We start from the raw sequence: 25,876 nt of genomic DNA, 5'->3' as shown, positions 1-25,876 counted from the left end.
ATGCAATTTGGGTCCTCTGATAGATTGGTGTGTCCTGTCCAGGATGCATCCTGCAGCATGCACGCAGACACATGCACTCTCATGAGTCCCACTTTACAAGGCCACAGTGATCATTCATTCATTCATTCATTTCCCCATGGAGGCAGAACTGAATATATGTGTCACAAACCCAGCTAGTGCATCTGATAGGCAAATAACTGTGCATGTTTGTGATAAAACCATGAAATTTGGCACACATATTTGAAATGAACGAATGTTTACTTTCAGACATGGAGGTATCGTGGAGCTGACTTCTAATGATCTACAGGGGTCAATGAAGAATTACAAAGGGGTCAAAATTTTAAAAACTCCAATTGTATTGAAAAAGTATTCCATATTATTTGTCTGATCATAAACATTCCAAAACTGTATAGTTTTGACTATATATGATTGAATGATACGGGTTAAAAAAGCAAAAATGGGAACAAAGGTCAATTTCAGTTTGAACAGGGGTCAAAAGTTAAAGTTGCTCCAATACTGGTTAAAAAAACTGATGCAAATTATTGCTTGAGTTAACAGGGTTTTAAAAAGGTATCGTTTGCATCCTGTGTTCTGCTTAGTTATCATATTACAGGGTAACATACAGTACAGTCCTGTGTAAGTGTTTTAGGCATATTTAATGCATCATAAAGACATTAAAAATGATGAACACCTGATAAATATTCATAAACAAATGAAATGTGTGATGAATTTCAACTTTAATGACAATCGGTATGAAAAGTGGGGCCTATTTAGGTGTGATTTTTCAGTATATAGATGGCACCAGAGGAGAGGTCACAGGATCACAAAAACTACTTTAAGAAAAATGGAGTGATCATTTGCAACTGTTTGTTTGGTATTCTACTGGCCAGTATACACTAACAAAGAAATTATTGTTGTTTTTGTTGGAAAAAAATATAGCTCACATATTCACTTTTACTGGATCTGATTTTCTGTTGACATGCCAATAAAAGAGGGAGGGGAAGGGCCATCAACTGTTACTTTTATTATAACTCTGAGGTGCCTAAATCTTTTGCACAGTGCTGCATGTCACATGTCATAGAATCCAATGGATATCAACCTTGTTTGACCTTTACTTTGGAGACCAAACATTCAACACAGTCAAACCTATTCCATTAATTAATCCTACTGTTTTTCTTTTTTATGTTCACGTTTGATACTCTGTGTGCTTCTTACCCTGTGTGCTGCCATACAATGCTGCTGGAACCTCAATTTTCCAGAGGGAGTCTTCCCAAGGGTTCAATGAAGTTCTATCAAATCTAATCTAATTTGCATCAGCTTTTACAAAAATTGGAGCAACTTTAACTTTTGACCCCTGTACAAACTGAAACTGACCTTTGTCACCGCTTTTTACTGATTTTGCCCCATAACTCCATAACATCCAGTCATAGATAATCCAAACTATACCTTTTTGGAATATTTATGATCAGACAAGTAATGTGGTGTACTTTTCAATACAACTGGATAATTTTTCAGTTTTGACCACTGTGCAATTCTTCATATATATATATATATATATATATATATATATATATATATATATATATATATATATATATATAACTGCTACACGAAACAGCTGCCACACACACACACACACATATACACACACACACACACACACACACACACACACACACACACACACACACACACACACACACACACACACACGCTTTGCGCGAATCCCCGCATGCGCAATGCCATCTGGATTGTCTGCGTGCAGGAGATTGCCAGAAGATGATGCGGTTGAGCAGCCGGCGCGGAGCGCGTGCATAATTGGCCTATCTAGCCATAGATATTTCTACTTGCCTTTTTTTTCCCCCCCCCACTTTCATGCCAAATTACCGTTTCATGTGATCAGAAGGCCGAGGCTGCACCCACCGACCCCCCCAGCGGCTCAGCAGTGACTGGAAGGAGCTGAGCATCAAATTGCACCCGATGTCATTACGCGCAGCCAAGTATCGAAGACGTAAGTAGCTGCGTCTTTTTTCAAATATTACGCGTGCGCAGCGTCGAGAAATGTAGTTTTCAGCGTGTCGAATGCATTTTTTTATCCTTTTCTAATCATAATTGTGTGGTTTTTAAAGCTTGATCGAGCTGTTTTGTCGAAAAAAAGAGCACCGATCCTTTCATCCACTTCTCTTTTTTTAATTGGTTTATCATCCTGTGCGCTCTTTTAGAGCCGCCCACCTGTTAAACCTGCAAAATGATCACAGCTGCACGAAATAGTCTTCATGCAGATTCTTTTTTATCAGCAGACTTTTGCGTGCTGTCATTTATCATCGCTCCACAAGTTATTTTCCGTGCTCTTTTGTGGCTGTGTGTGCACAATGTGGCAGATAACCATCCGTCGGGGTCGGTCGAGTATTTGTTCTTGGGCCCTACATCTAAGCTGGTTGATCAACTGGATGTAAGCCTCTTGAGCGGTGAGAGCGAAACCTGCTGACACATGCGCCGCTGGCTTTGTGTGCGCGCAAACCCGGTTAGATTAACCCTTTCCATCTCTCTCCAAACCCACTTCAAACCGACCCGAGGTGCGCATCCTGAAAAAAGATCTCCATCCTCACTTCCAAAAACATATTTGGTCTAAAAAAGGTCTCCGTCTTTAGTGGTTAATAATTTAAAGAGCATCTCTTATAACGCATTGGATTAATTATAAATTAATAGCCTCGCATCCTCTCAAGAGGATGCGAGGGGAACTATGAGCAGTCAGTGTGCCAAGTTGAAACAGCTCTTTCAAACATAATGAAACCAATCTGCCAACCTGTGTGTTTGATTTAAAAATAAATAAATAAATAAATTCAGTATTTCAAAAGAAACAGAAAATTCTCAGAAAAATGTCCAGTCTCACAAAGAATGTGTCGGATCTGTTCCTGGATCCCGAGCTTCATCAAAGCTGAATGAATTCTTCCTTAGCCCAAGCCTCATCACACCACTAAACTTGATGAAAGTTGGGTCATATCATGAAGCTGCGCCTTTGTTCTTGTTCATTGATCCATCCATCCATCCATTTTCTTCCGCTTTATCCGGAGTCGGGTCGCGGGGGCAGCAGCTCAAGCAAAACCGCCCAGACCTCCAGATCCACACACGCCTCCTCCAGCTCCTCCGGGGGAACCCCAAGGCGTTCCCAAGCCAGCCGAGAGATGTAATCCCTCCAGCGTGTCCTGGGTCTTCCCCGGGGCCTCCTCCCAGTGGGACGTGCCCGGAACACCTCTCCAGCGAGGCGTCCAGGGGGCATCCGAAAAAGATGCCCGAGCCACCTCAACTGACTCCTTTCGACGTGGAGGAACAGTGGCTCGACTCCGAGCTCCTCCCGAGTGACCGAGCTCCTCACCCTATCTCTAAGGGAGCGCCCAGCCACCCTGCGGAGGAAACTCATCTCGGCCGCTTGTACTCGCGATCTCGTTCTTTTGGTCATGAGCCAAATCTCATGATCATAGGTGAGGATCGGAACGTAGATCGATCGGTAAATCGAGAGATTTGCCCCCCTACTCAGCTCTCTCTTCACCACGATGGTCCGATACAGCGACCGCATCACTGCAGATGCTGCACCGATCCGTCTATCGATCTCACGCTCCATCCGTCCCTCACTCGTGAACAAGACCCCGAGATACTTAAACTCCTCCACTTGAGGCAAGGACACTCCACCGACCTGAAGAGGGCAAAGCACCTTTTTCCGGTCGAGAACCATGGCCTCGGATTTGGAGGTGCTGATTTTCATCCCGGACGCTTCACACTCGGCTGCAAACCGCCCCAGTGCACGCTGAAGGTCCTGATTTGACGAAGCCAACAGAACCACATTGTCCGCAAACAGCAGAGACGAGATTCTGTGGTTCCCAAACCAGACCCCCTCTACACCCTGGCTGCGCCTAGAAATTCTGTCCATAAAAATAATGAACAGAACAGAACAAAGGGCAGCACTGGCGGAGGCCAACGTGCACTGGAAACAGGTTTGACTTACTACCGGCAATGCGAACCAAGCTCCTGCTGCGGTCGTACAGGGACCGGATAGCCCTTAGCAAAGGACCCCGGACCCCATACTCCCGGAGCACTTCCCACAGGGTGCGCCGAGGGACACGGTCGAATGCCTTCTCCAGATCCACAAAACACATGTGGACTGGTTGGGCAAACTCCCATGAACCCTCGAGCACCCGATGGAGCGTGTAGAGCTGGTCCAGTGTGCCGCACCAGGACGAAAACCACACTGCTCCTCCTGAATCCGAGGTTCAACCATCGGTCGAATTCTCCTCTCCAGTACTCTGGAATAGACCTTACCGGGGAGGCTGAGGAGTGTGATCCCCCTATAGTTGGAACACACCCTCCGGTCCCCCTTCTTAAACAGAGGGACCACCACCCCGGTCTGCCAATCCAGAGGCACTGTCCCCGATCGCCACGCGATGTTGCAGAGGCGTGTCAGCCAAGACAGCCCCACAACATCCAGAGACTTAAGGTACTCAGGACGGATTTCATCCACCCCAGGAGCCTTGCCACCGAGGAGCTTTCTAACCACCTTGGTGACTTCGGCCTGGGTAATGGATGAGTCCGCCTCCGAGTCCCCAGTCTCTGCTTCCTCTTCGGAAGACGTGACGATGGGATTGAGGAGATCCTCGAAGTACTCCTTCCACGGCCCGACAACATCCTCAGTCAGGGTCAACAGCTCCCCACCCGCACCGTAAACAGTGCTGGTGCAGAGCTGCTTCTGCCTCCTGAGGCGTCGGACGGTTTGCCAGAATCTCTTCGACGCCAACCGATAGTCCTCCTCCATAGCCTCCCCAAACTCCTCCCAGACCCGAGTTTTGCCTCTGCGACCGCATGGGCTGCGACACGCTTGGCCTGCCGGTACCTGTCAGCTGCCTCTGGGGTCCCACCTACCAACAAAGATAAGTAGGACTCCTTCTTCACCTTGATGGCATCCCTTACTTCCGGTGTCCACCACCGGGTTCGGGGATTGCCGCCGCGACAGGCACCAGAGACCTTGCGACCACAGCTACGAGCAGCCGCATCGACAATGGAGGTGGAGAACATGGTCCACTCGGACTCCATGTCTCCAACCTCCCCTGGGATCTGGGAGAAGCTCTCCCAGAGGTGGGAGTTGAAGACCTCGCTGACAGAGGGTTCCGCCAGTTGTTCCCAGCAGACCCTCACGATACGTTTGGGCCTGCCAGGTCTTATCGGCTTCCTACCCTCGCAGCAGATCCAACTCACCACCAGGTGGTGATCAGTCGACAGCTCTGCCCCCCTCTTCACTCGAGTGTCCGAGACACGTGGCCGAAGGTCAGATGATACGACTACAAAGTCGATCATCGACCTCCGGCTCAGGGTGTCCTGGTGCCACGTGCACTTATGGACACCCTTGTGCTCGAACATGGTGTTCGTGATGGACAAACTGTGACTAGCAAAGAAGTCCAACAACTGAACACCACTCGGGTTCAGATCGGGGAGGCCGTGCTTCCCGATCACCCCCCTCCAGGTCTCACTGTCGCCGCCCACGTGGGCGTTGAAATCCCCCAGGAGAACAATGGAGTCCCCAGTCGGAGTGCTATCTAGTACCCCTCCCAGGGACTCCAGGAAGGTCGGGTACTCTGCACTGCTGCTCTGCCCGTAGGCCGAGACAATGGTGAGAGACCTGTCCCCGACCCGAAGTCGTAGGGACGCGACCCTCTCGTTCACCAGAGTGAACTCTAACACTTGGTGACTGAGCTGGGGAGCAATAAGCAATGCGACCCCAGCTCTCCGCCTCTCCCCGTGGGCGACGCCAGAAAAATGAAGCGTCCAGCCCCTCTCCAGCAGTTGGGTACCAGAGCCCAAGCTGTGCGTGGAGGTGAGCCCGACTATCTCTAGTCGGTATCTCTCAACCTCCCGCACAAGCTCAGGCTCCTTCCCCCCCAGCGAGGTGACATTCCACGTCCCAACAGCCAGGGGCTGTGAGCGTGGACCGGGCCGCCGGGCCACCCGCCCTCGACCGCCACCCAATCCTCTCTGCACCTGACCCCCATGGCCCCCTCTGCAGGTGGTGAACCCACAGGAGGGCTGTTCATTGATTAAATTGGGAAATCCTTTGTTTTTTAATGAGATTGGAATTTAGTGGAATATACACTTCTGTCAAAATGCAAAATGTTGTGAAAGTGTAGGGACACGGACCCACAACAGGGGGCGTAAATGAACGGACAATGGAATAAGCCAAAATACAACAATTTAATGTTGTGAATGTGCACAACAGAACAACAGACAACACAATTTAGAACAGCAGTCAATAATTCAAGGTGACGTGTGGGCAGGCTCGAGGATAGAAGACGCCTGTCCAGAGAAGAGCCGGATCCCACACGCTTTCCACTGCCAGCAGATCTAGAGCACCCCAGAGCCACCAAGCGCTGAGTCCCCAGGTGGCCACTGCCTCCAGCTGTCAGATCTGGTACTGCTGGCAGGAAGAACAGACAGGTGATGGTGGGTGCATGAACACCCAGCAAACAGTCAGAAGAGGGTGGGAAACACCTCCCCCTCTTAATCACAATATTCCAGAATTAAGTGCAGATCCTGTTGGTATACTTAGTAGTCCCCCACCGAGGAGTGGAGTACGCCAACTCCCCAACACACGACTACTCCTTACGTACAAACAGGTTCGTCTGCAAAAGTAATGTTACACACAGAAGCAAAGACGTTACTACTGTTGTGTTTACTCAGGCTGAGCAGTTTACCTGACAGGTAGATGATTTCTTGGCAGCGAGGTGAAGATGCTGCCCGGCTTTTATGGTGAAGTGGTTTGGGGTGAAGATGAGTGACAGCTGGTGCTGTTGATGAGTGACAGCTGTCACTCCCGGTTGCTCCGGCGCCCTCTTGTGCCTGAAGCCCGCACTTCAGGCAGGGCGCCCTCTGGTGGTGGGCCAGCAGTACCTCCTCTTCAGCGGCCCACACAACAGGACCCCCCCTCAACGGGCGCCTCCTGGCGCCCGACCAGGCTTGTCCGGGTGACGGGTGTAGAAGTCGGCCAGGAGGGCCGGGTCCAGGATGAAGCGCCTCTTCACCCAGGAGCGCTCTTCAGGGCCATAACCCTCCCAGTCCACCAGATACTGGAAACCCCGGCCCCGTCGACGGACGTCCAGGAGCCTGCGCACAGTCCAAGCAGGCTTCCCATCGATGATCCGGACAGGAGGCGGCGCCGGTCCGGGAGTGCAGAGGGAAGAGGTGTGGTACGGCTTGATGCGGGAGACATGGAAGACTGGGTGAATCCGCAGTGAAGTTGGCAGCTTCAGCTTCACTGCGGCCGGGCTGAGGACCTTGAGGATGGAGAATGGGCCAATGTAACGGTCTTTCAGTTTTTGGGATTCCACCTGTAACGGGATGTCCTTTGTTGACAGCCAAACCTCCTGCCCGGGCTGGTATGCAGGGGCTGGGGAACGCCGGTGGTCTGCATGGGCCTTGGCCCTTGTCCGGGCTTTGAGAAGGGCAGAGCGGGCAGTGCACCACACCCGACGGCACCTCCTCAGATGGGCCTGGACCGAGGGCACCCCGACCTCTCCCTCCACAAACGGAAACAATGGGGGCTGGTACCCCAAACATACTTCAAATGGGGAGAGGCCGGTGGCAGATGAAACTTGACTGTTGTGTGCGTACTTGATCCAGGCCAGATGGTTGCTCCAGGCCGTCGGGTGTGCAGAGGTCACGCAGCGGAGGGCCTGCTCCAATTCCTGGTTGGCCCGCTCTGCCTGTCTGTTCGTCTGGGGATGGTACCCGGACGAGAGACTCACAGTGGCCCCCAGTTCTCTACAAAAACTCCTCCAGACTTGCGAGGAGAACTGGGGACCACGGTCTGAGACGATGTCGGATGGAATCCCATGCAGACGTATGACATGGTGGACCAGGAGGTCTGCGGTCTCCTGGGCCGTCGAGCGCTTCGGGAGGGCCACGAAGTGGGCCACCTTGGAGAACCGGTCCACTATCGTGAAGATGGTGGTCATGCCCTGGGACAGCGGGAGGCCCCTGACGAAGTCCAGGCCGATGTGGGACCAGGGGCGGTGAGGCACAGGAGGAGTCCCTGTGCCCGTTGGTGGTCTGCTTTTCCCCTGGCGCAGGTGGTGCAGGCCTGGACGTACTCCTGGACATCGGCTTCCATCGACGCCCACCAGAAGCACTGCCGGACCACTGCCACGGTTCTTCGCACCCCTGGGTGACAGGAGAGCTTGGAACCATGACAGAAGTCCAGGACTGCAGCTCTGGCTTCTGGCGGGACGTAAAGTCTGTTCTTTGGGCCGGTCCCCGGGTCCGGGTTAGTGGACTCGGGTATGATGGGTTCCGGTGGATCTGACAGCTCGGCCTTGACTTCCTCTTCATGGACCTGGGACAGGGCGTCAGATCACTGGTTCTTGGTCCCGGGGCGGTAGGTGATCCGGAAGTCAAAACTCCCGAAGAACAGTGACCAGCGGGCTTGCCTGGGGTTCAGACGCCTGGCGGTCCGGATGTACTCCAGGTTCCGATGGTCCGTGAAAACCGTGAATGGTACCGTCGCTCCCTCCAATAGGTGTCTCCACTCCTCAAGAGCCTCTTTCACCGCTAGGAGTTCCCTATTGCCGACATCATAGTTCTGCTCTGCCGAGGTCAACCTACGGGAAAAATAGGAATAAGGGTGGAGAACCTTATCGGACTCCCTGCTCTGGGACAGCACGGCTCCTATCCCTGAGTCAGAGGCATCCACTTCGACTACAAACTGGCGATTGGGATCAGGCTGCACCAGAACGGGTGCAGTCGAGAACGGCGTTTCAACTCCCTAAACGCGGCTTCGCACCGATCCGACCAGGTGAAGGGGACTTTGGTGGAGGTTAAGGCCGTCAGGGGGCTAACTACCTGGCTATAGCCCTTTATGAACCTCCGGTAGAAATTTGCAAAGCCGAGGAACTGTTGCAATTTCCTACGGCTTGTCGGTTGGGGCCAATCTCTCACCGCCGCAACCTTGGCCGGAACAGGGGCGACAGAGTTGGAGGAGATTATGAACCCCAGGAAGGACAAAGAAGTGCGGTGGAACTCGCACTTCTCGCCCTTCACAAACAGCCGGTTCTCCAACAACCGCTGCAGGACCTGACGTACATGCTGCACATGACTCTCAGGATCCGGGGAGAAGATGAGGATATCGTCCAGGTATACGAAGACGAACTGGTGCAGGAAGTCCCGCAATATGTCATTAACCAACGGTTGGAACATCGCGGGCCGAACGGCATGACAAGGTACTCAAAGTGACCTAACGGGGTGTTAAACACCGTCTTCCACTCGTCTCCCTTCCGGATCCGAACCAGGTGATACGCATTCCTAAGATCCAACTTGGTGAAAATTTGGGCTCCATGCAAGGGCGTGAACACTGAATCTAACAGAGGCAGCGGGTATCGGTTGCGAACCGTGACTTCGTTCAGCCCTCTGTAGTCAATGCATGGACGGAGTCCACCGTCCTTCTTGCCCACAAAAAAGAAACCTGCATCCATTGGGGAGGTGGAGTTCCGGATCAACCCGGCAGCTAAGGAGTCCCAGATGTAGGTCTCCATTGATTCGCGCTCAGGACATGAGAGATTGTACAACCTGCTGGACGGGTACTCAGCGCCCGGGATCAAATCAATGGCACAATCGTACGGACGGTGTGGGGGAAGAGTGAGTGCCAGATCTTTGCTGAAGACGTCAGCAAGATCATGGTACTCCTCAGGCACCGCCGACAGATTGGGGGACACTTTAACCTCCTCGTTAGCTGTCACACCGGGTGGAACCGAGGATCCTAAGCATTCCCGGTGGCAGGTTTCGCTCCACTGCGTCACTACCCCAGACGGCCAATCAATCCGGGGATTGTGCTTAACCATCCATGGAAATCCCAAAATCACTCGGGAGGTAGAGGGTGTTACATAGAACACAATCTCCTCCCTGTGATTCCCAGAGACCACCAAAGTCACGGGTGGTGTCTGGTGTGTGATTAACGGGAGAAGGGTGCCATCTAGTGCCATCTAGTGCCCGTACCTTCAATGGTGAAGGTAGAGCCACTAGAGGGAGCCCTACCTCCCTAGCCCATCTGCTATCCAGCAGATTTTCTTCCGACCCCGTGTCCACCAGTGCTGGGGCGTGAAGGGTAAGATCCCCACTCAGGATCGTCACTGGGATGCGTGCGGATCTACTGGATTTCCCCGCGTGAATGTTATGGCCCACCCTTAACCCAGTCTCTAAGGGCGGGCGTTGAAGTTTAACCGCTTGGGCCAGTTTCTTTATATGTGCTCACTCGAGCCACAGAAAAAACATTCTCCGCAAGCCAGCCTCCGTTGTCTGTCATTTGATTTTACTTTAGCCCTACTCGTGTCCATAGCTTCTTCAGCAGGGGGAGCTGTTGCCACACGGAGCTCTGCGACTGTGGAGTGTGGGGACAGCGGCACCCTTTCGGACCCGGAAAGGAAGAGGGATGGCTCGCGCCCGGCCACGCCCTTCGCCCCGCTCCCGACGGTGTTCTTCTAACCGGTTGTCTAACCGTATGACCAGGTCGATAAGCCCGTCAAAATCCTGTGGCTCATCCTTAGCCAGCAGGTGCTCCTTCAGGACCGGAGACAGTCCGTTTACGAAGCGCAGTATGCAACGTTATTCCAGCCGGACCTCGCAGCCGCGATGCAGAAGTTGACTGCATACTCGGCTGCACTCCGACGTCCCTGTCTCATTGACAGCAGCACAGTCTAAGCGGTCTCGCCTCTATGGGGATGATCAAACACCTGTTTGAACTCCCTCACAAACCCAGTATATGTGGTTAGGAGCCGTGAATTTTGCTCCCAGAGCGCCGTAGCCCAGGCGCGTGCCTCTCCTCGAAGCAAATTAATAACATAAGCCACCCGGCTGGCATCGGACGCGTACATGACGGGACGCTGTGCAAAGACAAGCGAACACTGCATCAAGAAGTCTGCGCACGTCTCGACACAACCTCCGTACGGTTCCGGAGGGCTTATGTATGCTTCAGGGGAAGGGGGGGGGGTCATTGAATCACCACTGGAATGTCTGTATTCAGTGCTTGGTAAGCAGGAGGAGGTGCTGCAGCAGCGCCCTGTGTGCACGCTTCCACCTGGGCGGTGAGAGCCTCCATCCTCCGATTAAGTATAACGTTCTGCTCGGTCACCAAGTCCAACAGAGCAGTGAAGGCGGTTACGATTTGCTGCAGCTCACCTAACATGCCTCCTGCCGACGCCTGTACACCCTGTGTTTCTATTGGTGGTTCACTCGATGGTTGACGCCCCTCAGGATCCATGACGCTGGCCGAGAAATCCTGTTGTGAAAGTGTAGGGACACGGACCCACAACAGGGGGCGTAAATGAACGGACAATGGAATAAGCCAAAATACAACAATTTAATGTTGTGAATGTGCACAACAGAACAACAGACAACACAATTTAGAACAGCAGTCAATAATTCAAGGTGACGTGTGGGCAGGCTCGAGGATAGAAGATGCCTGTCTAGAGAAGAGCCGGATCCCACACGCTTTCCACTGCCAGCGGATCTGGAGCACCCCGGAGCCACCAAGCGCTGAGTCCCCAGGTGGCCACTGCCTCCGGGTGTCAGATCTGGTACTGCTGGCAGGAAGAACAGACAGGTGATGGTGGGTGCGTGAACACCCAGCAAACAGTCAGAAGAGGGTGGGAAACACCTCCCCCTCTTAATCACAATATTCCAGAATTAAGTGCAGATCCTGTTGGTATACTTAGTAGTCCCCAACCGAGGAGCGGAGTACGCCAACTCCCCAACATACGACTACTCCTTACGTACAAACAGGTTCGTCTGCAAAAGTAATGTTACACACAGAAGCAAAGACGTTACTACTGTTGTGTTTACTCAGGCTGAGCGGTTTACCTGACAGGTAGACGATTTCTCGGCAGCGAGGTGAAGATGCTGCCCGGCTTTTATGGTGAAGTGGTTTGGGGTGAAGATGAGTGACAGCTGGTGCTGTTGATGAGTGACAGCTGTCACTCCCGGTTGCTCCGGCGCCCTCTCGTGCCTGAAGCCTGCACTTCAGGCAGGGCGCCCTCTGGTGGTGGGCCAACAGTACCTTCTCTTCAGCAGCCCACACAACAGCAAAAAGTACAAAAGGTACAACCACACAACCCATGAGCCAATGTTTTCTTGAGGTCCATCCATTATTTCATGAGAAAAGGAAGAAGTTGCAGGAACATGTCACAAAAGTTCTCAAACTATGTCAAAATTGCCTTTGTCTCTGATTGTGTCCCTCAACCTGTCCATCAACATTGCAAACAAGAATGGGCTCAGCCAATTCCTGTTGTAATCCAACCTGCGCTTTAAACCCATGCATCTGTCCTACCACGCAACTCACCGTTGTCACACTGTCCTTATACATATCCTGCACCACCTTCACATACTTCTCTGCCACTACCAACTTCTAGGCAGGGGAAGTGTGGGTGTCCTCTTGGCCTTTTCCAGCCATGGGGTCCTCAACACTAAGGGACCTACATACGTGATGGATCATGCACAAAGAAACACACCACATTGACAAAATGTCAATACTTCTCATCTGAGTCTCCAGAAGTAGCCGCTCGTTTGACACAAAGTCTTTCTAGTGACACCCAAGGATTGCCTGAAGAGACCTGGTACCAAAGTCATCCCGTCATCACCTTAGGTCCCTGATTAGCATCCAAGTGTCACAACCATGCAGTAAGACAAGAAGCACCATGAGCCTAAAGACCTGGACCATTCTTCTTGTACAAATATCAACATCACCTGTCCAGCGACCTGATGACTCCATAAGCTCCTACATGCCATCTTTTTATGCCCATTCTGAGAATGCAGAGACATGAATGTCATTGCTGGGATACACTTCTTATAGCTGAGTCCAGGAAGTCACTGAAAGCCTGGATCTTATGCCTGATCCAGGACAATTGCAAACTCAGACACTCCGATTACTTCAATCATGTTACCAGCATTCATAGTTCTGAGTCTCACCTCTTTCATATCCTATCCTCTGTCTTTTCCTGCTGCCTATAGATGCTTTCCCCCTTTCTTTCCCTTTCTTCACCCAACAGTGTGGCAGAGTTTCCACCAATACCCTGTAATCGTGGCAATCACAGTTAATGACAACGTTGACAAATCTGCTATGGAAAGCAGATGTATCATCTGCCTATGTGATTAGGCACAATTTATTTCGGATTCCCTTCCCGATGCAACCCTCTTTGTTTATCCAGGCCTGGGATGGACACTCAGAACACACAGGCTCATGCAGCCCTCAGTGGCTCAGTTCCACACTGCTCCAGTAATGAATCAATGATGACAGGGATCGTATTACATGTACCCTTCCACCAAGCTAATGTGGGTGATCGTATGTCTTTAATTCAGAAACTCCCCTTAGACACTTAGGTGATGCAGCTTTTAAAAAAAGGTCATAAAAAATAAAATAAATAATTAAATTGTAAGAAATTCACATTCTGTAACTGTTGCTTTCAATTCAAAACAGCTTCTGGTTGCCACATCCCTATCTTTTTGAAAATTGTGGGCATTTAACCATCTCTGTGTGGTCTCTTATTTCAAGATAAAATTTTTGTGATGTCACAGAAGTAAAAAATAAGTCATTTTAAGCTGATATTTATTTGAAGCATGAAAATATCTCCATGCACAATTGTAGAATTGTGAAATTTTGAGGATGTTAAGCATTCAGCATCTGCCATATTAAATTATTAAAAAAAAATGTATCAACCAATTTTGCACTATATGATCACTGAGAGAAACTGTAGAAAATATCACACAAAATACAAAAAAATATTTAATTGCAACTCCCTGTGAAATTAATGCCGTTTGTAATTTTACCATCTCTCTCCTTCTTCTTCTTGTTTTTTCCACTCCGACCTGATTCAGCATAATCAAGACCAAAGGCAGAGCCATGGAGGTTGTTGCACATCTTGTGAATGACACCTTAGAATTTTACAAATGGAGCCTTACTATAGCAGGTAAGCAGCATCATCATAGGCTTCATTCATTCATTCAGATAAACAGTCACAGTGATATAAAATTTTAGCCGCTGTGATCTGGAGCTGGATGGATCTGTTATTCACTTATACTAGCATTGTTGGATGAGTCTTGTAGAAATTAGAGAAATTAAAGTGACAGGGTGTGCATTTATTAACACAAATTAGATTAGATTAGATTGGATAGAACTTTATTGATCCATTGGGAAGACTCCCTCAGGGAAATTGAGGTTCCAGCAGCATTGTATAGCAGCACACAGGGTAAGAAGCACACAGAGTATCAAAAGTGAAAGTTGAAAAAAAAAAACAGTTCGCAAATATAAATATAAATACCAGACGTACTGATCAGTACCGGTTTACTGGCTACTACTTTTCCTCTCATTCCCGTCCTCTGTCTTCCTGTTACTTCTCCTCCCCCTGAGTGAGGAGTTGTACAGTCTGATGGCCTGAGGGACAAAGGAGTTTTTCAGTCTGTTGGTCCTGCACTTGGGAAGGAGCAGTGGAATGTATGGATGGAATTAAGCATTCATAAATGGAAATGTAGCACAAACTGAATATAGCATTCATAACCATCTATTCATTATGTATAAAACCTGCAACAATTAATCAGTGTGCCATGTTGCAGCACCATATCAATACAGTAGCCCAAAAGGACTCTGCTTTTCATATTTTGCTTGCTAGCGCAGGCTAAAAAGTTTGAGAACCCTCGTTTTTGTGAAGTGGAGGATCATACATATTGTTTTTCACAAGAGAAGGCAAGGGGGCCTGAATCCCTATAGCCAAAGAAGTGAAAACATGACTGGTGATGTATAATGCAATCTGTGATCTCACCACTAGATGGCACTAAATCCTACACACTGTAGCTTTAAATTCTTTGATCACAACTACTGTACATTTTGTCTGAATCCAAAAGGGCGATGTTATCATGTTGGACAACTTATTTGGTTCTCTGTTGCTCAATGTATCCACTCCAGAGTACACAAGTAGTCTGAATTATTATTATTATTATTTATTTATTTTATTTTTTACATTTTTAGGAAGAGAACAAAAATGCATTATTTTTGCATGCACCAGTGGATGGTGCAACATCTCAAGAATGGGTGCACGTGCAAACGTGTGCATGTGCCCTTATGTTTTGTTCAACCCATGCACATAAGGGTGAGAGCAGTGACTGTTGCATTCTGTGTGCTGTGTTTTTCATCACTTTTCAGACAAGAGAGTGGAGAATTGGCCATTGATGTCATCGCCCTTCCCCACTGTGGCCATCAGCTGCCTGTACCTGCTCTTCCTGTGGGCGGGGCCCCGGTACATGCAGGGACGCCAGCCCTACACGCTCAGGAAGACCCTCATAGTGTACAACTTCAGCATGGTGGTCCTCAATTTCTACATTGCCACCGAGGTGAGTGCATTGTTACGCATTCCCAAGACATGTGGTGCCAATAAGTGACATTCCATTTTTGCATTTAAAACCTATGGACAAGATTGCAATTACAAAAATAGAATTTTCCTCATATCCGGAAAAAAAATGCAATCAACAAGCCAAATTCTCTACTGTAATATCATATAATGACCATAATGGTGCTCAGTGGAGTGGAAACCAAAGTTAGACAATTGCCCCAAATTCCCCATGTATCTTTCCCTTTCTTTGACAACACCCCCAAAATATAGAGTTTATTACAGGTCAGATCCAATTTTTGTCCAGTGTTTGTTTTTGATTAATCCATTTGTTTAAGGAAATTATTTCTTGTTTTTTTAAAACCTGAACTAACAAAATAAAATAATTGCTACAGAAAATGATTCATTGTTTTAAAATGCTCAAAACACTAAGTTAACTAATTGCTTTAAAAAAATAATTTGTGATTTAGAAATTTCATTTCAGTTTTTTTCAGTTTATTTTCATTTGTATAGCACCAAATCACAACAGAGTGAAAAAATGTCCAAAATTATTTTTGATTCATAAAATGAAGCTTGAAGCCGTAAATAAACTAATTGCTGCAAAAAAGTATTCATGTTTCAAAATGCTTGAAACACCAAAATAATTTGTGCTTCAAGACATGACTCACTGTTTCAAAGTGCTTGAAAAAGTAAAAGGAGCAACTGCTTCAGGAAATTATTCCATTTGAAACACATGAAGTGCTAAATGAAACATTTCCTTCAGTAACTGAATCATTTTTTTTTTTCATCATACAAAACAAGAGTCGGTGCAATCAATGAACTAAATGCTTGAAACACCAAAATAATTTGTGCTTCAAGACATGACTCACTGTTTCAAAGTGCTTGAAAAAGTAAAAGGAGAAACTGCTTCAGGAAATTATTCCATTTGAAACACTTGAAGTGCTAAATGAAACATTTCCTTCAGTAACTGAATCATGTTTTTCCATCACACAAAACATGAGTCGGTGCAATCAATGAACTAAATGCTTCAAAAAAGTATTCATGATTTCAAAATGCTTGAAACACCAAAATAATTTGTGCTTCAAGACATGACTCACTGTTTCAAAGTGCTTGAAAAAGTAAAACGAGCAACTGCTTCAGGAAATTACTTCATTTGAAACACTTGAAGTGCTAAATGAAACATTTCCTTCAGTAACTGAATCATTTTTTTCAATCACACAAAACAAGAGTCGATGCAAGCAATGAACTAAATGCTTCAAAAATGTATTCATGATTTCACAATGCTTGAAACATTTAGGCAGATTATGCTTCAGAAGGTGACTCACTGTTTTCAACAACTTGAGAACATTACTTCAGAAAATATTTCCATTTTGAAACACTTGAAGTGCTAAATGAAACATTTCCTTCAGTAACTGAATCATTTTTTCAATCACACAAAACAAGAGTCGGTGCAATCACTGAACTAAATGCTTCAAAAAAGTATTCATGATTTCAAAATGCTTCAAACATTGAAGCAGATTATGCTTCAGAAGGTGACTCACTGTTCCAACAACCTGAGAACATTACTTCAGAAAATTATTACATTTTGAAACACTTGAAGTCCTAAATGAAACATTTCCTTAAGTAATTGAATCGTGTTTTGAAGCACACAAAACACTTAATGCTTCAAACACTCTGACGCAGAAAACTGGATAGTAAATCCAAGCTCTGCCTCCAGGTTTCTCTATTTTTGAGTTAAAGTGCTGAGCGCAGCCATTGGGTTTTCTTTTCCTTTTTTCCTTTCTTCAACTCATTGTCTGTGATTTTATCTTTTCTTTCTGCCTTTCAGCTCCTAATAGGCTCTCGAGCCGCCGGCTACAGCTGCCTCTGTCAGCCTGTCAACTACTCGAATGATGCCAATGAAGTCAGGGTGAGGATTCGCAAACACACACAGTCCCACATAGTCCTGAACTAATCAGTAAAACGTTTGTCAGTTAGTTCGGTAATCACTGAAGCATTTACAGCTCCCTGTCAGGGATCAAAACATAATTTGCTTTTAAAAATGCAAAGATTCGAAATTTTATTTAGCCTGATTTTTAATTATAGTATACCAAAGATAGATTTAAGCCATTAAAAAAAATCATAAATTATATTTAAGCTACTTTAAATGAGAAATAATTATATTTCAAAATACTTTTAACATTTTAAACCAATTGGAAAATGTTTAAATTCAATTAACTCTGAATAAATGGCTTGTTTGCTATTTAAAATGTATTTGCTTCTTTCCTGTTCTATTTGAGAAAAAATACTTTGCCTGAGTTTTATTTGTTGTATACCAAAGATGTATTGTTTTAACACATTTTAAAACTGTATTAAATGTTTATTTATTTATTTATTTATTTTACATTGCTTTAAATTGGATATAATTGGTTTTTAAACTTATAAACTAATTGGAAAGTTTTTAAATTCAATTCAGACTGGATGAATACAAAACTATTTGCTTTTTGTGAGAATTTGCTCCTTTTGTGTTCTATTTAAGAACAAATATATATACAAAGATAAAGTGGTTCAACACATTTTAAAATACATTAAATATGTTTTAAAATATGGTGAGATACAATTATATTTTCAACTATTTTTACTAAACCAGTTGAAATGGGTTTAAACCTTTCTGCAGAGAGGGTAAACTGGTTTAACACATTTGAAGCTGCTTTAAACCTTATTTTTAAACGGTTAAATTCCATATTATCACTTTTAAAATTGGTCTACCCAACTCTAAGCCAATGGAAAACTGCTTTCAACTGAACGTATTTGTGCTGGATTGAAAACATTTACTATTTTTGCTTGTTTTAAGGTATTTAACATATTGTGAATTTGAACAAGAAATGTGAATTTTTGATTTTGCCCTCAAAGAAACTGAAATCTTATATTTATTATATATTTATCTATCAGCTAATATTCAGATTAACATGTAACAGATTAATTGTGAAGGTCATCAAGGGATTTGTTGATAATGAAACTTCCCGTTAGTTGGAAACCTTCAACACACTAAATCAGATATAATCCCGGAAAATTAATATAATCTTCACTGAAAAAGGAACATCTGGAATCAAATGCGATTCAGTTGGTAACATACAAACAAATTGGGTTGATTCAAATTAATTTTAGTAATATTTACACCTAACTTTTTAACATAATTTCAACAAACTTAATTCTTACCAGTTGAACCATTGAATTAATTTACCCAAATCATGTGTACAAGTATTGTGACCACTCCAACAATCCACCCATATCTCCTAGTGTGGCTTTGACCTTTCATGATGACTTTAAGGGATAAGTGTTGGCACACTGCGGCTTAGAAAGCGGCTGTCGCACCATTTGATCTTGACAGAAGACCGAGTCCTGTCTTTCAATTTTAAAGTAGTTTTTTTTTTTTATTTAAGAATCTGCAATATCTACCAAGTCTTTATGTCTTCAGATAGCATCTGCTCTTTGGTGGTACTACATCTCCAAAGGGGTAGAATTCCTCGACACGGTCTTCTTCATCCTGAGGAAAAAGTTCAACCAGGTCAGCTTCCTGCACGTGTACCATCACTGCACCATGTTCATCCTCTGGTGGATTGGAATCAAATGGGTCCCCGGAGGACAATGTGAGTAATAGATTGGGGGAAGGAAGCCCAAAGGCTGAAGTTGCTCATTGCTCACTCCAAAAAGAAATAAAATGTTTGACATTCTGGGAAGTGCTGTCCAGTGGACCCCCAGCCCATAATACCAACCAGACCAAATGTTCTTGCTCGCACCACTTAATGGAAATCTGTGCAGCCCCAGGGGCAACTCAGTTTGGGAAACCCCGCTTTAAAAGCTACATGGGTTAGCCCAGGTAAAGGCGGTTCAGATGGTGGCCAACAGGCAGCTCTCTTTGGTGCTGAAGCTGCCAGAGGTGAACCCTCTTGTGATCGCTTTGGTCACAATATAACAATGTATGTTATCAAGATAACTTAAGATTGCCTAATCTGATTTTGATCAATCTTGGCAGGTACATTGGGCCTGTGGATGGGAAGATATGATTTGATTTTGGTTAGTATTGGTCAGTGATCAAATTTCCAACCCAATTCTAATAAATTCTTTATTTTATGGAAATAAATTCAGATATTTTGTTGTCAGTGAACTTGACTCTTTAAAAGCCAGCAGCCAGCAATAAGATGACTGTTAGTCATCTTATTCCCAACAATTTGAAGTTTGGACTCACAGATTTAACCTCTGATGTTTACACAGACGACTACAAAAATGTGTGGTGTTACAGGCAGCAAATTTTTAAATTATGTGTACCTCAAATTGACTTTGTGTTTGTGCTTTCAGAGATCTTCCCAGTTATTTTAAACTTTTATAAGTGGACTCTGACTCTGATTCATCCATTAAACTTTTTCTGCAGCTTTTTTTGGTGCAACCATCAACTCTTCCATCCACGTCCTTATGTACGGTTACTATGGCCTGGCAGCCTTGGGACCTCAGATGCAGAAGTACCTGTGGTGGAAGAAATACCTCACGATTATTCAGATGGTGAGAAACACTTCACATTTACTAATTCAAAATATAACTATTGTTTTAAAATTGTAAGTGTAGCAGCAGCAGATTTGGATGTTACCACTGCTGCCAGTTTTGCAAAGTGGCCAACTGCCACAAGAGCGTGAATGGTTAAAACACAAATATTTCTTATATTTTTTTAAAAAAAATATCTCATATTAAAATGAATCTCACATCAATATAAGAATATAAGAATGCAGATTATATACATTTTCCATTTCAGACCTGCCAATATTCAAAAATGCTCTCTTACTATTAAAACTATTATTGACATTTATGCAGCGTGGCGATGACTAGGGGTGTCCTGCCCTCATCGCCAGCAAAATTAGGCTGCAAAGGTGCATTCTATTTTGATTTTGATATCAATCCAGACACCTTCCTGAAAATGTGTTTAACCTGATAGTATGAAGCAGAGCACCACACCCTTTCACAATAAAACTTTTACTGTGTTTGGTCATTGCGGTGGCCAATGCTTTAGCAGAAAAATTATTTTATTGTAAAAAATACATGAATTTAAACTGCAATGCTCAACACGATTTTTCTTGCATGGAGTTTTCTACGGATTTTGAGTAATTTGGGGGCACTGAATCTGAATCTGGTGTTAGTTTATGCATTTTGATGATATTACGGCTCTTGTTCACATTTCGCAAACTTCATTTAAAATCTATGTTTTTGAAGCTGCTTTTCCGCATGATAAGTGCCACCAAACTTGTGAGTGAATGAGCAACTTTTGCATAATCCAACAAGGAGGTGATGGTCTGGTGGTTAAGTGTTGGGCTTGAGATCAGAGGATCCTCTGTTCAAACTGCAGCCTGACCAGAAAATACCTAAGGGCCCTTGGGCAAGGTCTTTAATCCCCAAGTTGCTCCCAATTTTTAGTGAGTGCCTTGCATGGCAGCACCCTAATATTGGTGCATGAGTGTGTTTGTATGAATGAGTGAATGGGAGGCATCATTGTAAAGTGCTTTGAGCTTCTGATTCAGATGGAAAAGCGATATATAAATGCAGTCCATTTCGCATTTTATCCATCAGTACAGCGCATGCAGATTGCAAAAAAAAAAAACAAAAAAAAACATGATGTGATAGAGGAAATCTGAGGTCAGATTCGGATTCAGCACTTCAAAATGACCCTAAATCAGTTCTCAGAGTCAATGCAAGAAAAAAAATTGTTTTTGTTGACCAGTGTTATCAGCAGAAGCTTTACACATTTCACTTACTGCTGACTGCAGCGGGGAAACAGAATGCGAGAAAACTGTCTCTTGTTCCTGCTTGGTAAAGTTTGAACGGTACACATGCAAAATGCATATTTGTTTATAGGTTTGCTATTATGCTGTTATTATTATAATGTGTAATAATTATAATTTGACGTAATGAATTTCTCTTATTTTCCCACAATCACACATACGAACTGTTTCAACATTATGATCACCAACTTTGACTTCATTTATCCTCCAAAAAACACCCATTTACAGTGTTATGACCCAACTTTGTTCTTGCAATAAAATACGTAACTATATTGCATATTGTGCCATCAACAGATCCAGTTCCATGTGACCATCGGCCACGCGGCCCATTCGCTCTACACCGGCTGTCCTTTCCCCGCCTGGATGCAGTGGGCTCTGATTGGCTACGCTGTCACCTTCATCATTCTCTTCGCCAATTTCTACTACCACGCTTACCGACGTAAACCCGCCTCTGTCCACAAAGGAAGCAAGCCAGTGGCCAACGGTGTCTCCGCGGTCACCAATGGCCACAGCAAAGCGGCGGAAACAGCGGATAATGGACGGAGGCAACATAAGAGAAGAGCGAAAAGCGAGTAAGGAAAGAAGAGGAGTTCTCTTCAGGATAAAAAGGAGGAATCGGAAACGCTAAACTGAAGTTCTTCAACCAGAATGAGGCTTCAGACCCCTGAAAATAATGTGCAAGGATATGATTTTGTGGCCGGCTTGTGAAGGTGAAGGTGTAATGCAGTGGGTTCGGCAAAACAGGATTGTTTCCATACATTTTTGTTTGTTTGTTTGTTTTTCAAATGCAAAATGCTGATCACGTAGGCTCTGTGCTGTTCTGTCCGCAACACGACCTTCAAACTGTTCAGCACCTCCAGATTTTTTCCCGCTCCGGATTCCAACATCGTTTTAACTAAAAGCTTAAATAGCCACTAAAATGCTATTTTATTTCATAGTGCTTTATATTTTTAAATGAATTCTTACTGTTAAAAAAATGTGCAGATGTTTGTTTTTAAAAAAAAATCAACTCTTATTTTTTGCGGTAATTCATTCGCTCAAAATAAGTTTGAATTCATGGAAAAATAACACTATTTTCCTTCTTTGTCACCATAAGTTCAAAGAGAGGATTTCAACTGTGATTCTTTAAATTCTGCTCACTGTATCTCTGATAGTAAATGAAAGCAATGGATTGCTAATCTGTTCTAATCCAGTGAAGCGTCAATTAGTCTGTGTGAAAGGTCAAAGCAGATGTTTCTGGTTAAATTGAGGAATAATGTCCATCTGAGGCAAATATAAACTTGGGGTCTCTATAAATACTTTAAGGTCAGTATCTGCTTTTTGGTCTCCATGGTTACTGACATACAGCACAAGGGGATTCCATTGGATTCCAATCATTTTTAGGAGAAATATTCAATTGCATCAAATAGAAACTTGGAATCTCTGAGTACTTCCAGGTCATATAGTGATTGCATCCCAGTCCATGCCCAAATCTCAATCCAGATTGGGGGGGAGTCGTAGCTTCTTTTAGCATCTATGCAATTTGTGGGTATGTTTCACATTTTTTGTGGGTCCTTGTGATATATTCTTTTTTTTTTTTTTTCTTTGCTGTGCAAATAGGTGAAGTTCAGCTCATTATTGTCTCACTGCCATGTAGGACTGAAGGGGAACTTCCCCCTGGGAAAAATGTTAATAAAAATAAAAAAAATACAGCTTTTTTTTTTTTTTTTAAGAAAACTCCAAATTCTTATTGTCTTATTACTAAAAATAAAAAACAATGCAGCTTCTGGCTGCACGTGTGAATAAAGGCAACATCACCACCCCTACGGTTTATGAGCGTCTCTCCGTGTGATGTCTCTCCTGTTCGTCTTTTTTCCCCAGAGAGCTGCTGCAGGATGGAGAGATCTATTAAGTGAGTGAAAGAGAGCAGGTGAGATGAAGTGTTCGTCTTTTACCTGTCCAGACAGATCTGTACTAATCTTTGGGGGTAAATTGGCTTTAGCTTCCAAAGAGCTTATTTCCACGTCACTCGGGGGAGTTGCACAGGAAAGCAGGTCAACTGGAAGGGAAGCCTGCGGTAATCCGCCAACTTTACATGTTCCATTGCTTTGGACTTGATTTCACAATATGAATTTCGACAGTGCTTTTGAAAAGGCAAAGTGGTACCTCTGTTTCATTTGCATTCATATTCCATTCATTTCTTCATCAGGCTGAAAACCATTTACATTTTTCACCACTTTTGAAGATTCACTAATGGCATCTTTTAAATTATCCATGCACATATATTGCTTTCAATATATTTTGCAGTTTCAGTTTTTTAATTTTTGCATTTTCTGCAATTCTCAGCCTGGAGGCGGCTGTAACCATCTTATCCTGATGTGTGCTCTAACATCTTTGCAGCCGAGGTGGAGCTGTAAGGACGTCTAAGGGCGTAAATGTGAATTACAGGGAGGTATATTTGTCCTCCTTGAGGACACAGAGGGATATAAGATGAGCACTAAGAGGATTGCAGAAGGGCCATGGCTTTGCTATCACAGGCGTTTAGCTCAAGTCACTACAGTGATGTGCATCTTCACACATGCATGTGTATGCAGAGTGCTAAATTAACAAGTGTAAGTTCCCTGTGCATCATTTATTATGCACAAGTGCATCGCTCAAAAACTCAGAATATCATGAAAAAGTTTAGTTTTATCCAACAGTTCAAGTCATTTTAGTAAATGACAATTTTATATATTATAGACTCATGTAAACTAAACTGCTTCAAGTACCTTTTTATCATTTTGGTAATTGCAGCTACAAAAAATTTGGGAAAGATTTCTCAAAATATTGCATTGTCTACTATTATAAGCAACAGGTTCATCATTGTGGCTCACAGCAGCCTGTACTCAAGGTTCTTGAAATGGAGCAATATCTCCACCTGGTGGGCATTTGCCATTAGTGCTGGTACAATAGAATTTTGCCAAGAACTCCGGTATCATATAAGATCAATTAAAAAATGGATTAATAATGTGAAAATGTTGAACTTCTGAACAATGTATTAATTTATGCACAGTTTGTTACATACACTTGCACACAGAATATATTTTGAAATTACAGACCCAAAATGTCTCCATAAGTATAACATAACCCATATTTTTACTGGAATTTCAACTTTCTGTGTCCATTGTATGGTAATTTATCCACAACTGTTAAATTGCATTTTACATTCCCATTGTACTGAATTTTTCATATTCATTTACATTTATTTTATTTGTATAGTGCTAAATCATGAAAAAACTGTCTCCAGGCACTTCATATGAGTAATGTCTAACTTTACCAACCCCCCTGGGCAAGTATACTGGCGACAGGGGTAAGGAAAAACTCACTCTGGTGATAATGAGGAAGAAACCTCAAGCAGACCAGACTCAGAGGGGTGACCCACTGTTTAGGCCTTTCTAACAGTTATAGGGTTTTTACAGATTGTACAAGAGTGGGCCAGGATCAGTCATTGGTGTTGTCAGTGCCTCGGACAAACAGAACTCCACGGTGTAGTTGATATAATTTTTCTCCACAGGGTTGTTAGCATTAGCTGTCGACGTATAGGTGAAGTTGGACACTGTATCCAGCAGGGGGAATATACAGATATGGGATGTTAAAGCACCTATACTGATAGGATATTATTAGATAATACTCCTGACTGCTAGGAAGGTAGTCAGGAGGATAGGCAAAACAAAACTGCTTTTCTATTTATGTTGTGCATCAAAGTAAACCACAATGTCCTAACTTCAACCTCCTTGTGCACTTTTTTAACTTGGTGAGTTACAAGATTATGCCAGTTATTGTTTTTGAGTTACTGACTGCACACACCAATTAATATGAGATCCTTAATTTATCAGAATGATAAGAATTTACTAAAAAAGTGACTTTTATTCAAGGTGAGATACCCAGTTGTAATTGTGAGATCGTTAATTATGGCTTAGAGCTCTAATTTTGAAACTAAAAAGTCAAAATTTTCTCCGATCAAAATTTTAAAAGTAGACGCTAACATCAACTTTCTGTGCACATTGTAACTTTTCAACATTTGGTGACAAGAACAGGCACCAAATGGTCGTTATTAACGCCGTGCACATTAATTTTGCTGTATTTTGTTCCAAATTATAAATTAAAGATTACTCCAATGTAACAAACGTGAATTAAAAACTATATTCCCTGACCGGGAATCGAACCCGGGCCGCGGCGGTGAGAGCGCCGAATCCTAACCACTAGACCACCAGGGAAGACTGGCTAAAACTAGCATTTCAGCATATTTGATGAATTTTATACCCCCATTTCTCAGTGTGTTGTGTGATTTGTTAAAAGATATAACACTGGCGTCATGTTCATCACAAATATTACATGATATTAATTATATTATACACAGAGTTGGAGTGGTTGTTTTTGCTTTTGAAGGATTATCTTCACCGTACTTTTTTTCAACTTTAGAGTTAAACAAAGTTTAAATGCATTTTTTGGGGGGGGGGGCGGGGGGGGGTTATGAAAAAAATACAGTGTGGGGAAAAAAAAAAATCTTTCCCTGAACGGGAATCGAACCCGGGCCGCGGCGGTGAGAGCGCCGAATCCTAACCACTAGACCACCAGGGAGAAGTGAGTAGAAAAATCCATGCAGCTCTTTTGAATGATATTCTTCACAGTTCCGTAAAATCAACA

The 25,876-nt window shown here is 44.4% G+C and overlaps 1 protein-coding gene and 2 non-coding genes across 3 annotated transcripts; 1 reads left to right on the top strand and 2 right to left on the bottom strand.

Moving 5' to 3' along the window:
• The first annotated feature begins 1,682 nt into the window (after nt 1-1,682).
• LOC117503274 (elongation of very long chain fatty acids protein 4-like) lies at nt 1,683-22,061 on the top strand. The gene is made up of 7 exons (XM_034162483.1): nt 1,683-2,011; nt 13,900-13,991; nt 15,221-15,408; nt 17,233-17,313; nt 18,862-19,033; nt 19,816-19,943; nt 21,506-22,061. The coding sequence occupies exons 2-7, from the start codon at nt 13,925-13,927 to the stop codon at nt 21,785-21,787; spliced, it is 918 nt and encodes a 305-aa protein (XP_034018374.1). The 5' UTR covers nt 1,683-2,011; nt 13,900-13,924; the 3' UTR covers nt 21,788-22,061.
• A 3,313-nt stretch (nt 22,062-25,374) lies between these two features.
• On the bottom strand, nt 25,375-25,446 carry trnae-cuc. The gene has a single exon. It is a non-coding gene; the product is annotated as a tRNA-Glu (tRNA).
• Nucleotides 25,447-25,738: 292 nt separating this feature from the next.
• On the bottom strand, nt 25,739-25,810 carry trnae-cuc. The gene has a single exon. It is a non-coding gene; the product is annotated as a tRNA-Glu (tRNA).
• Between the last annotated feature and the right edge of the window lie 66 nt (nt 25,811-25,876).

Source organism: Thalassophryne amazonica, chromosome 21 (assembly GCF_902500255.1).
Source record: "Thalassophryne amazonica chromosome 21, fThaAma1.1, whole genome shotgun sequence".
Lineage (NCBI taxonomy): Eukaryota > Metazoa > Chordata > Actinopteri > Batrachoidiformes > Batrachoididae > Thalassophryne > Thalassophryne amazonica.
This window is presented reverse-complemented; position numbering and strand designations above follow the sequence as displayed.